This window comes from Macaca fascicularis, chromosome 16 (assembly GCF_037993035.2).
Source record: "Macaca fascicularis isolate 582-1 chromosome 16, T2T-MFA8v1.1".
Lineage (NCBI taxonomy): Eukaryota > Metazoa > Chordata > Mammalia > Primates > Cercopithecidae > Macaca > Macaca fascicularis.
In genome coordinates, this window is record NC_088390.1 from 81,236,044 (window position 1) to 81,247,481 (window position 11,438).

General features: G+C 57.9%; 1 protein-coding gene across 17 annotated transcripts; it reads right to left on the reverse strand.

Moving 5' to 3' along the window:
• Positions 1-153: 153 nt before the first annotated feature.
• On the reverse strand, positions 154-10,582 carry FDXR (ferredoxin reductase). 17 transcript variants are annotated; one of them, XR_012426113.1, is made up of 12 exons: positions 10,474-10,582; positions 9,680-9,777; positions 4,459-4,551; positions 4,121-4,243; positions 3,803-3,916; positions 3,387-3,488; positions 2,476-3,315; positions 2,138-2,222; positions 1,806-2,005; positions 1,552-1,723; positions 733-903; positions 154-603 (listed from the first exon to the last, which is right to left on the reverse strand). XR_012426113.1 is itself a non-coding variant. In XM_015438818.3 (12 exons), exons 1-12 carry the CDS (start codon positions 10,550-10,552, stop codon positions 473-475), a joined length of 1,476 nt encoding a protein of 491 aa, XP_015294304.3. In that variant the 5' UTR covers positions 10,553-10,582; the 3' UTR covers positions 154-472. The 17 variants fall into 17 exon arrangements, 15 of the variants coding, with proteins under 15 accessions (XP_015294304.3, XP_015294302.3, XP_015294303.3 ...); XR_012426112.1 differs by having other exon boundaries at positions 4,459-4,554; XM_015438818.3 differs by having other exon boundaries at positions 2,476-2,583.
• Between the last annotated feature and the right edge of the window lie 856 nt (positions 10,583-11,438).

An 11,438-nucleotide genomic window follows, 5' to 3' on the forward strand; every position in this document is an offset into this window, starting at 1 on the left:
GCCAGGCCTGGCTGCCGAGCCCCACCAAGCCCCCGAAAGGCCCCGGAGCAGGGAGCCGTCTCTGCAGCGCCACCTGGTGACGGTAGGGGAGCTACGGCCAGAAGGTGACCCCCGACCCCAACCCTTCCAAAAAAGTCCCCCATTAACCATGGCTTTTGGTTGCAGCTGTTTTATTTCCAGCATGTTCCCAACCTGGTGACCCTCCACAGTCCAGCAGTAGAGAGGTGGGTAAGGAGTTAGGTCGGCCCGCACCTCCACCTGTCCCTAAGGTTACCTCGGTTGCTGAAAGCTAAACCCTCGGACGCAAGGGCGACCTTCCCTAGGAGGGAGGAGACGCTGGAATAGCAGCCAAGCCTCCAAGCCACAGCCAGCTGGGATCAGCAGAGGTTGCAAAGTCCCACTTAGACGGATGGAGCCCTTCCCCTCCCAGCATTCATCCCTTCCCTGCCAGGGGCAGGGGCTGGGGCTGGGCTCAGTGCCCCAGCAGGCGTAGCATCTCTTGAGGATCCACCAGCTTCTCCCTGGGCTTCCCTGTGCCCTGGCCCCGGGCCACCTCCTCGGCATCTAGCTTCTCCCAGTCTGAGAAAGAGACTGGCCGGACCCCTGAAGCAGAGGGGAGATTCTTAACACCTCCTCCTTCACCCCTCCCAAAACAAGCCCCTCCCAAAGAGTGAGGCCCCAGAGAAGGACCACCCACCCCACCTCCCAGGACCTCAGCATCGGGGCCCAGACCTCGGCTGCTGAGCAGGGCCTGGATGGCAGCGTAGCCAGGCCTGGGGCCCGAGGGGAGCAGCCCAGCCTTCAGGTCCTGCAGCAACATCTGGCCAGTGAGGAAGCTGTCAGTCATGGTTGTGGCTATGACACCTGTAGGTCCTCTCTTCACCCAGCCGCTGCAGTAGAGGCCTGAGAGGGGGTAACAAAAGGGGAAGGAAGGGAGGTGGCTGGATACCACCCTGGCCATCCTGTGCCCACAATCTATACCATGTGCACGCACACAGACACCCCACGCCTCTCGGCAGACTGTCAGCTGAGCCCGCTGTGGCCACTGGTCCACTGCCCTGGATTCTTCTCGCCCTGTTTTTACCAGGCTGACGCCCTTATACCTCTGTTTCTCTATAGATGAGGGGATCCCTAAGCTTAGGAGCTGAGGCTTGCTCCCCTGCAGTTTCAGTAGGCCCTTGGTAAATGTTTACCAAGTGAATTAATCACTAGATAGGTATGTGGGCCCTTAGTAAAGCTGGAAGCTCCCTGAGGACACAGGTTGCCTTATTAATCTCCAATCCCAGCACTAAGCACAGGGCCTAGCCCAGAACAGACCTCAGTAAATGTCTGTTGAATGACTTAATGACCCGACATATGGCCCATATGTCCTAGCTAGACTGGAACTTCTCTCAGGGCCAAGAGGAGGGTGGTACTGGGTCCTGGAGAGGGCCTGCCCTACAGAAGCTTCTCAGTGCGTGTTGCTAGATGAATGAACGTGTGGCCCCAGGAGATACCAGCTTCTCGGCCTCTCACCATAATTCAGCACCCAGCCTCCTCACACCCTCTCACCTGGCACATCCATAACCCGGCCCTCCACATTGGGGATGACCCCAAGCTTGGAGTCAAAGGGCACGCTTGGGTCCACAGGACGGCTCTTATACCCAACGCTGCTGAGCACCAGCCCACAAGGGAGGTCTTCCATGTCTCCCGTGGGCACTGCATGGGTGGCCTCACCGACACCCTGTTGGGGAGAGTGTGGGCAACACCAGGCTGGGGTGGCAGAGGCCTGGGAACGGGGTGTCTTTGGGAAACGTGAGACTCACCTCCAGTCTAGTGACTGCCAGGCGGACACCTGCCGCCCGCCGCCCATCTGGTGAGGGCAGCACCTGCTGGGGGCTTCGGAAAAAGCGGAGGCCCCAGGCACGGGAGGCTGATGCCCAGCGGGCAGCCTCCTCTGGCCCTGGCTTCTCCGTGGCCGTTCGAAGCAGCAGTTCCGTCAGCCGCTTCCTTGGGCGGGGGACCTCTGTTGGCAACGTAGAATGTCTCCAGGCTGTCCCTGGGCCCCAGCCCTCTCCCTGCACACCCTTCCCCAGTCCCTGTCTGACCTAGGCCACCCTCCCCCTAGTATTTGGGGGGCCAGGCCAGGGTCCCTCACCCTTGATCTTGTCCTGGAGGCCCAAGAAATCCGCAGGATCCAAAATGGGCCGCGCTCCCGGTAACTGAATCATCTCCCGAAGCTCCTTGAAGATGGGGGCAGGGAAGGGGGAGGAGGTCAGGCCCGGGACACAGTCCACCTCAGCCCACCCCAGGGTCCAGCCCAGGCAGGAGACACCTCCCCTCTTCCCTGAAGGCACAGGGCCCCCGGGGCCCTGGCTGCCCCCCTTCTTCCATCCCAGGCAGCAGCTACTCCCAGGGGCTCTGCCCCACCCCTGCTCCTTAAGGAGAGGCCCCCTCCACTTGGAACCCTGGCTCCTCCCACTCTGGCCCCAGCACCTTAATGGTGAAGGCCACTTGCAGGGGTCCACGCCGGCCCACTAGCCACACTGTCTTCACTCGACTCTGCCTCAGTACACCCAGGGCTGCCTTCGTGATGTCCGTTCTCTGGCACAAAAGGAGGGCCTTGGAGTCATCAGACACTGACCCAGGAAAGGGCACTCTCCATTTGGTCATGTCCCCACCGTGGGCCAGACGGCTGGCGGCCCAAAATTGCACCACTGCTCCCCCCTGGTGGCCAGATGGAGCATTGCTGCCAACTCTGCAAATGGCTCCAACTAATAGCACACCAGACCCACACGGTCATTCAACAAGTATTCACTGGGCCTCTACCATGTGCTCCCCGACATGCGAAGAGCTTGGAGGAGCAGGGGTGGTCAATGGTGAGCAAAAGAGACAAGGTGCAGGCCCTCACAGAGCTTCGGATCTGCTGGGGAGATAAATACTCATCAAACACTCATCAATGTGTGTAAAATTGCCGTGGCGATAACAGGCTGTGAAACAGAAGCAGACGGGGCTATGGGAGGAGGCATGATGGGGGAGTGGACCAATTCAGGGACGTTCTGGTGGAAAGGACAACTGAGCCAAGATCTCAAAGGTGAACTTTAGCTGTTAACTGGTGGGAGGTGAGTGGGGATGATCCAAGCAGGGGATGGTGTGAGCAAGGGTCCTGTGGCGTACTGAAGAATAAGAGAAAAACACCACTTAGCTGGAGTGCAGAAAGTGAAGGGAAAATGGTAGAAGAGGAAGCTCATGGCACTGCCCTTCAGAGGGCCTCTGCCTGGGCACCACAGGGAAACAAAGGCACTGAGTCCAGCTTGGAGAGGTGAGGCCTGAACCCTGCAGACAAGGGCACTCTATCCTCAGGGTGACTCCCCCTCCACCCCCCCCAGCCCCGACCTAACACTCACCTCCAGGTGCTCAGGTGGGGTCAGTAGGATGCGGGCCACATCCAGAGCCACGTTCCCCTGCCCCAGAATCACGGCTGTGTCACAGCTCAAGTCTGGCTCCAGCTGGAGGGAAAAGGTCTCGATAGGGTCCCCCGGCCTTGCTCCACTCAGCTCATCTCAGTCTGCAGGTGCCTCACGCCTGGTCCCCACTGTGCCCTGGGGCTTCCCCACACTGGTAAAGTCCACAACTCTGGTCCCTCCTCCCCCACCTGGACCCAGCTCTCCCCCAAGGTCCTCCACAGCTGGCCTCCCACCTCAGTCAGCATGAGGTCACGTCTCGCCATTGAATGGCAGCTCCCTCCCTCTTTCCCCAGGGCTGGCATTAAAAGGCTGAGGGGCGGGGAGGAAGAGGCAGCAGGCATGCTCCCCAAACTCACCTCCCGGTTCTCAGGAAGCCCGTTGTACCAGCCCACGAAGGCCCGGGCGGAGCACACACCTGGCAGCTCCTCACCAGGAATTTCCAGGGCCCGATGGTCCTCTGCCCCGTAGCTCTGATGAAAGATGGCAGGCCCAAGACCCACAGCCCTCAACACCAGCACTGATGGGCTGGGCAGCCCCCCAGGCTCCCAGTGGCCTCCTTCCAGCTTCTCCTCAGCAGCTTGCATCCTGGCCTCACCCCTGCTGCCTTCCACCCCCAGCCACCAGTCCCCTTCTGCAGCCCCTGCCTCCCCGACCTAGGGCCTGGCTGCACTCACCAGCACCACAGCATGGTAGGCCTCCCGCAGCTCCGGCACCGTCACGTCCCTGCCCACCTCCACGTTGCCCCAGAAGGCACAGCGGCCAGAGCGGGCCGTCTGGGTAAATGTGTTGATGACATTCTGCCAGGTCCCCCGGGAATGGGAGGGGTTAGAGGGTGAGGTAGCTCCAGGGTCCACGTCTGCACCACCCTCACCGCTCTGTGTCCCCAGGATGAAAGCTGGGCGGCATCGGCACAGACGGCATGTAGTCCTGTCATCCAGCCAGGGAGCCTCCCTGCCCTCCTCATCTTGACCAAAGCCTCCAAACCCCAGCCTCCAGGCCCACAGAGACCCACCTTCACCTCGGGGTGATCAGGCGCCACGCCAAAGCGCACCAGGCCAAAGGGCACGGGCTGCTTCTCGTAGATGTCCACGTGGGCCTGGGGGTGCTGCTGGGAACAGGGTGGCAGCTGGTGGGGCTGAGAGAGAGGCTGGGACCCCCCAGGTCCTCCCCTTCCCCAGACAGAGCAGGAGAGTTCAGGACTCTGGGCTGAGAACACAAGGTTTCCACCCTCTGCAAGGAAAAAGAGCACTCACTCCTCGCGGCGGCTCGCACCTGTCAGCCCAGCACTTTGGGAGGCTGAGGCGGGTGGATCACCTGAGGTCAGGAGTTCGAGACCAGCCTGACCAACATGGTGAAACCCGTCTCTACTAAAAACACAAAAATTAGCAGGGCATGGTAGTGGGCACCTGTAATCCCAGCTACTCAGGAGGCTGAGGCAGGAGAATCACTTGAACCCGGGAGGCAGAGTTTGCAGTGAGCCAAGATCGCGCAACTGTACTCCAGCCTCGGTGACAGAGCAAGACTCTGTCTCAAAAAAAAAAAGAAAAGAAAAGAAAAAAGGAGACGGCCAGCCCTTGGAGATGGGGAGAAATGTGGCCAGCTGAGGAGGCTGTGGCTTTCCCCAGGTGGCATTGTATCAGGGCGGCTTCTTGATCTTCTCAGGTCAAGCGCAACCCACAGCCCTGGCCTCCAACCCTTCGACACTTGGGACCCTCAGGTCCCAGCCAGTCTGAGGACCTGAGGGCCACCCTCCAAATTCACAGGTGCCTTAGCTCTAGTGCCCAGGACCACGCTCTGGGAAAAGGGGAGCAGCAGGACAGGGAGGGGGCAGAGCTGGGGATTCATGGGGAAGAGAGGTGGAAATGGGCCTGCTCCCAGTCTTAGAGAGACAGTCTCAGGCAGTGGTTCTGCGCTGACCGCCTTCCCGGGGCACCTTGAGAGGCCATGTGGAAGGCACAGGGTCGGGGGTCCAGCAGGCAAGTCTGGTCTGGCTCTGCCACCAACCAGCCACATGATCCCAGCAAGTCCCAGGGCCTCCCCAGGTCTCAGTCTCCCCCTCTGCACACTAGGACGGATGACAGCTCCCTCTCACAGCTGCTGGGAAGCATCAGGAGGTCAGGGTGGTGGGACTCTGGGCCACAGGCCGGTTAGCAGTAAAGCAGTTAGGGGTGCTACGGCTGACACGCCCAGCCCCCCCATCCTATCATAGGTCCTCACTATGACACCTCCAGCTTCACTGGGACTCAAGACAAATAAGCCCCTGCCCATCAGTCTCCCTACCCACAACTAAGGCTCCCACCCACCTCCTCACCTTTGCCCAAATCCCCTCTTCCCCTCCACTCCCCTGCCTGTACCCAAGTCCACCCTCCCCCACCTCCTGCCTCTCTCCATCCCAGGCCAGCCACAGGGGGCTCCCCAAACCACCTCCCTCAAGGCCCACGATGTTGTACCCACAAAGTGCTCCCAGCTTGGAGTCAAACAGGTAGCCTTGGGTGCCAATCCCAGCTCCAGCACTAGCTGGCTTATGGCCTGGGCAAAGTTTCTTCTCTGTCCAAAAGAAGAGCCCTGCGGCGTCCTGCTCAAGGTTAAATGAGTAATCAGGCAGCCCGGGGTGCAACCTACTCTGAGTGTTCAATCAAGAAGGGAGCTATCATTACTATTCTGTTGCTGTATGTCACTGCCTTGCTCAAAAATCTTCGCTGGGGGCCAGTGCCACAGCATAAAGTTCAAACTGCTCGGCCTGGAGGTCAACACCTCACCCAACCGACCTCTCTATCCTTATCTTCCATTCTTTCCTGTGACGGATCCTTCACTCTGGGTCACGTTGTCCTCTCCAGGGCCACCTCCGGAACACTAAGTCTGCCAGATATTCTTACCCCTTATCTCTCGTGGCTGACCTCATCTTCCAGGTTTCCTTCCTCCCTCCCTCCCTCCCTCTCTCCCGTCCCTCTAGCTGCTCCCCGCTAACAAGGACATTCTCTGAGGTTCTTCCGATGTGGCCCCCCTTCTTCCTCCCTGGGGATTTAACCCACTCCCTCCTGCAACCCCAAATTCCCTTTAACTTGCTGATGACTTTCTACTCTCTCTCTCTCCTGCCGAGACATCTTCCCAAGCTCCAAACCTGAGACCCCTGGATGTCCCACCCCAGACACCTCAAATCCATCCAGATTTAAGCCAAGTCCCCTTGCCCCAAACCGCTCCCCTTCTGCTCCTGTTCCCTCGACCCCATCCACTCAGGGCCCAAGCTGGAACTTGGGGCTCCTCCCTGACCCCCCACCTGATCCCATCAATCCCCTATCCTCCCAGTCCTCTTCCTCACTACCACCCCAGCAGCTCCCCACTGCTCTCTGGCCACCAGCCCTGCCTGGACCTACCCTGCAGGCAGAGGGGCATCCTGAAGGAAATCAGCACCCTGAAAACTCTCCAGTGAAGCCAACCACCTACAGCAGTGGGCACAGGAATCCTTCAGGGTGTTCAACATTGCTGACTCTTGGGCCCAGCCACAGAGTTTGATTAGGTCCGAGCTAGGCCCAGAAATGTGTATTTTCATAAGATGTCCCAGGAGACTCTGATGGGGGAAGAGGAGACAGCTGTGGACACCTCCCAGAGAAACCTGCCTCCAGAGCCTGGTCAGTGGCTTCCAAGCCCCCCAGGATCTGGGTCCTACCTACCTCTCAGCCTCGGCTCTCACCTCCTCATTCCTTACTGCACACACACACCTTCCAGAACTTGCCCTTTCCCCAGAGGGCCATTCTCTTCCTCTTTGTTCACACGGTTTTCTGTGCCTGGGACACTCCTGCCATTGTCCCCCAACCTGACATCTACTGCCCTTCAGACTGCAATTGGGACATCTCTTCCTCCAGACTGGGCATGGACCCCCTCCCCGCACCCCAGTCTCTGTGCTTACAGCCGTCAGAGCCCTAAAATACCTTGTAAATTATCCACCGGTCCCCCCGACATTCGAATGTCAGGTCCTCGAGCACAGGGACGTCTGTCCTGCTCACCCCCATGTTCCCAGTGAAGCCTGTGCCCAGAACATGTCACGTCCAGTAAATGGTTACTGAATGGACGAACATGGATGGCCTCGCATGGAGCTGCCTTCGCTGAGACCCCAGTGCCGTCCCTGCTCCGCAGTGGAAGCTTGGACAACCTCACTCAGCCCTGGCATCCTTACCTGTGAAGCAAGAGGCATGACACCTGCTTTGCAGGTTGTCATGAGGATGCTACGAGATGCTGTGCTCAGTGCCTGACTCAAGCTAAGTGCCACTGTCCCAAACGTGCTGCACGTGGTCCTGTCTTAGGAGCACAGCCAGTAGCTTGGAGCTCCCTGTGGGCAAAGATCAGCCCAAGGATCAGAACAAGGGTTGTAACTGGCCTGAGCCCCTCCCCATCCCATTCCACAAGGAAAGCATGCACGTGTCTGCCAGCTGAGTACAGTCGTGCCAAGAACACTGCCTGGCCGGGCACGGGGACTCATGCCTGTAATCTCAGCACTTTGGGAGGCCAAGGTCAGGAGTTCAAAACCAGCCTGATCAACATGGTGAAACCCTGTCTCAACTAAAAATACAAAAATTAGCTGGATATGGTGGTGTGCGCCTGTAACCCCGTTACTCAGGAGGCTGAGGCAGGAGAATCGCTTGAACCTGGGAGGTGGAGGTTGAAGTGAGCTGAGATTATGCCACTGAACTCCAGCCTGGGTGACAGAGCCAGACTCCATCTCAAAAAAAAAAAAAAAAAAAAAAAAAAAAAAAAAAAAAAAAAAGAGCACTGCCTGGAAGGCTTACTCTCCCCGCTTCCAAAATTTCAGGCTCAGCTAACAAAATGTCCCTTATACGAAGCCCTTCAGGGCCTCTCCAGCCCCTGTGTGCTCCCTGATTTCCATCCCAGAGCCCAGGCTGTCCTCCCTCCCACATGGCAGCGTGCCCATGGCCTTGCATTCCAGGATGACTCCCCACATGTGGGAGGCCCTCGCCAAAGCCCTTGGTCTGCTTCAGTGAAGCTCAAATGCACTCTCTCTCTCTTTTTTTTTTTTTTTTTTTTGAGACAGGGTCTTTCTCTGTCGCCCAGGCTGGAGGTGGCTCAATGCCACCTCCACCTCCTGGGTTCAAGCGATCCTCCAGACTCAGCCTCCTAAGTACCTGGGACTACACACATGTGCCACCACACGTGGCCAAATTTTGTATTTTTAGTAGAGATGGGGGTTTCACCATGTTGGCCAGGCTTGTCTCAAACTCCTGACCTCACGTGATCCACCTGCCTCGGCCTCCCAAAGTGCTGGGATTACAGGCATGAGCCACCTGGGCTTCCGGCCCAGGAAACAGTTTCTGATTGACCCCACCTGCCTCGGCTCACGCTGCCCACACTATTGTAATTAGCTCTTTCAGCTGTGTTGCCTGGGAAGCATGCATGGGTCACTTTTCAGCAGAGTGATCAGCTCATCCTGGTTTCCCAAGAACCTTCAGCTAGCGCTGAAGTCCCTTATCCTAGGCAATCCAGGCCAGTTGGTCACCCTACATTTCGTGTGTGTGTGTGTGTGTGTGTATAATTAAGATATTCATCCTTTCTCCTATCTCCACGGACACTCCAAGCCTCTCCAAAGCTAGGCAATTGTCTCGTGTCTCAGTTAACCTGGGTATCCCTTCTCTACTCTGTCCCAAAGTCTGATGTGCAGTCTCAAGTATAACCTGTAGACTTGGCTTGGGGCCCTTCCTGCCAAGGCGGACGCTGAAAGCCTTGAGATCCTGGCCTTCACAGGGAAAGGGAGAGGGGCAGAGGGCAGGCTGAAATAACAGAATGGCATGGAGGACTGGAGCTACGGGTGAGGAGGGCATCGCAAGGCAGGTAAAGTTACAGAAAGCAGAGGAGGTGGGTAGCCTCGAGATGCAGGATGTTTGGGACAGAGTGAAGACAGAGGAGAAAGGAGGGAAGATAAAGGAGAACAAAGTCATTTTGCAGGTCTACATAAACCCCCCGGAGTGCTTGGCCAGGGAGGCAAAGCTGACTACCTGCCACTGACCACTCACCACCAATGTGTGTTTTATACCTCTCTCACACTGAGGACATGAGGGGAGGGGAGCCTCAGGTGTAGGTGAGGAAGCACGTGGGAAGTATCCAGGCCAGATGGCTGGATCCCCATCAGGCATCCAGGAGTGCTCTTAAAACCCAAAGAGGGTGAGCCTTGCCCTTAGGACTGGAGCAGCAGGTGAATGATGGACTATGAGTAAGTGGTTTACCTTTAGCAGGTGTTGGGCTGTGTAGAAGCCAGCAGGGCCACTGCCCACCACACAGATCTGAGGGGTCTTCTCCTGTGTGGATAAATGGTGGCGGAAGCCTGGGGCCAGGCAGAGGAGAGGGAAAAGGTCAAAATTAACTTCTCTCCCCAGTCCCAAACCAACCTGAATATCCAACAGAAGCTGGAACTTCCCAAGCTTCACCCTCACCTGCATCCTCCTTCTCTTGTTCCTCAAGGCTGTGGCATTTGAGGGTCTCTTACTTCAACTGAACCCCCAAAGGCTGTGTGTTCATCCAGAGCCTCACATCTCACCCATGAACCTACTACACCACTGCCAATGGCCTGCCCAATAACACTTCATTCCCTGTCCAATCCGCTGGAATCCCACATCCTTCCAACGGCCTCCACATCATCCCAATCTCGCCCCCGTGGGTCCACAAAACGCTATATTGCCCATATAGACCCGTCTTATTCCTACAGATCCCTGTTTCGACTCAGACTTCGCCTCTCGCCCCACAGACCTCCGTATCACTCCCCATTCACCCCGTCTCACACCTGTGGATCTCAAAGTCTCTACTTTTCACCTTTGTTGACCTCCGTCTCTCACCCTAGGAGCCTCACATCTCACGCACAGATCTCCGCCCACCCCCGTACACTACCGCGATCTCGCTAGCAAGAAGACACTCCTTCAGTCTCATCCCTCTCCAGCCCTGCCCCAGCTCGGCTCCGACCCCTACTCAGCGCTCGCAGGCCTCCCCGCCCTCCCATCCAGCCCCAAAGGCGCCCTGCTCCTACTCGGGGTGCTCCCGGCGGGAGGCGGCCGGGTCCGAGGCCACGCTGACCAGCCCCACCAGCGCCAGCAGCGCGAAGCCATGGCTGGGAACAGCAACCTGCAAGCGGATCCGGTCCTGGCTACTGCCCCGCAGTGCAAGCCCGCCCCTGCCCGGGCCCGCCCACAAGCGAGGCCCTGCCCCTAACCCCGCCCCCCGCGCTCCGGGAAAGCAGAGCGTTGCGGCTCCACCCCTACTCTCAAGAGAATCCCGCCCCCAAAAGAGAGACCCGCCCTTAACTACGCCCCACCGTGGAAGCCCCGCCCCTCAGAGCATCCGGGGTATACGCGATTTAATACATTTCTCCCCAAGCGTCACCTTCCCCCCAAATCCCGGAAGCCTAGAAGACAGCGAATCTCCATCGCTGTTTCAGTCTTTTCCCAAGGAAATAACCAATTAGAAAGGAGCCTATTTTACTTAGCCGCGCCCCTCTCGGGAGGCTCTCGTCGCTCGCTGATGACGCATACGCCCGTGCCATTTGATAGCGAATCCTCCCGCGTGACTTCGTTCCAGCCAATCATTAGTCCGGCTCCAAGCCAGCCTTCCCGCCTTTGGGAAATAACCCGAGTGCGGAAGTCCGGAACAAGGGAGCTCCCGTGCGGAACCCCGCAGCTTCGTTCTTGGACCCCGGGTGTTGTGCCGAGGTAATCCCTCAAATCCCTGTCTTTGTCGGGCCAGGGAGAATATTAAACCCTGGAAAGCTCGTCTCACCTCACCTCCTTTCCCATTACATAGGTGAAGAAAAGGGGGGCGTGGCAGTGTACTAGTACCTATGGTACTAAGTACAGAGCCTCCGACCCCAGTGCAGCCGTGTCGGGACCAGGGTTGAGGTACTCCCCTCGGGTTCAGAATTTAAGGGGGCTCCAAAACACTCAGCAATCAAGATAAATATAATACCGCAACGTTTTAAAAGGTCAAAATTAATGCAAC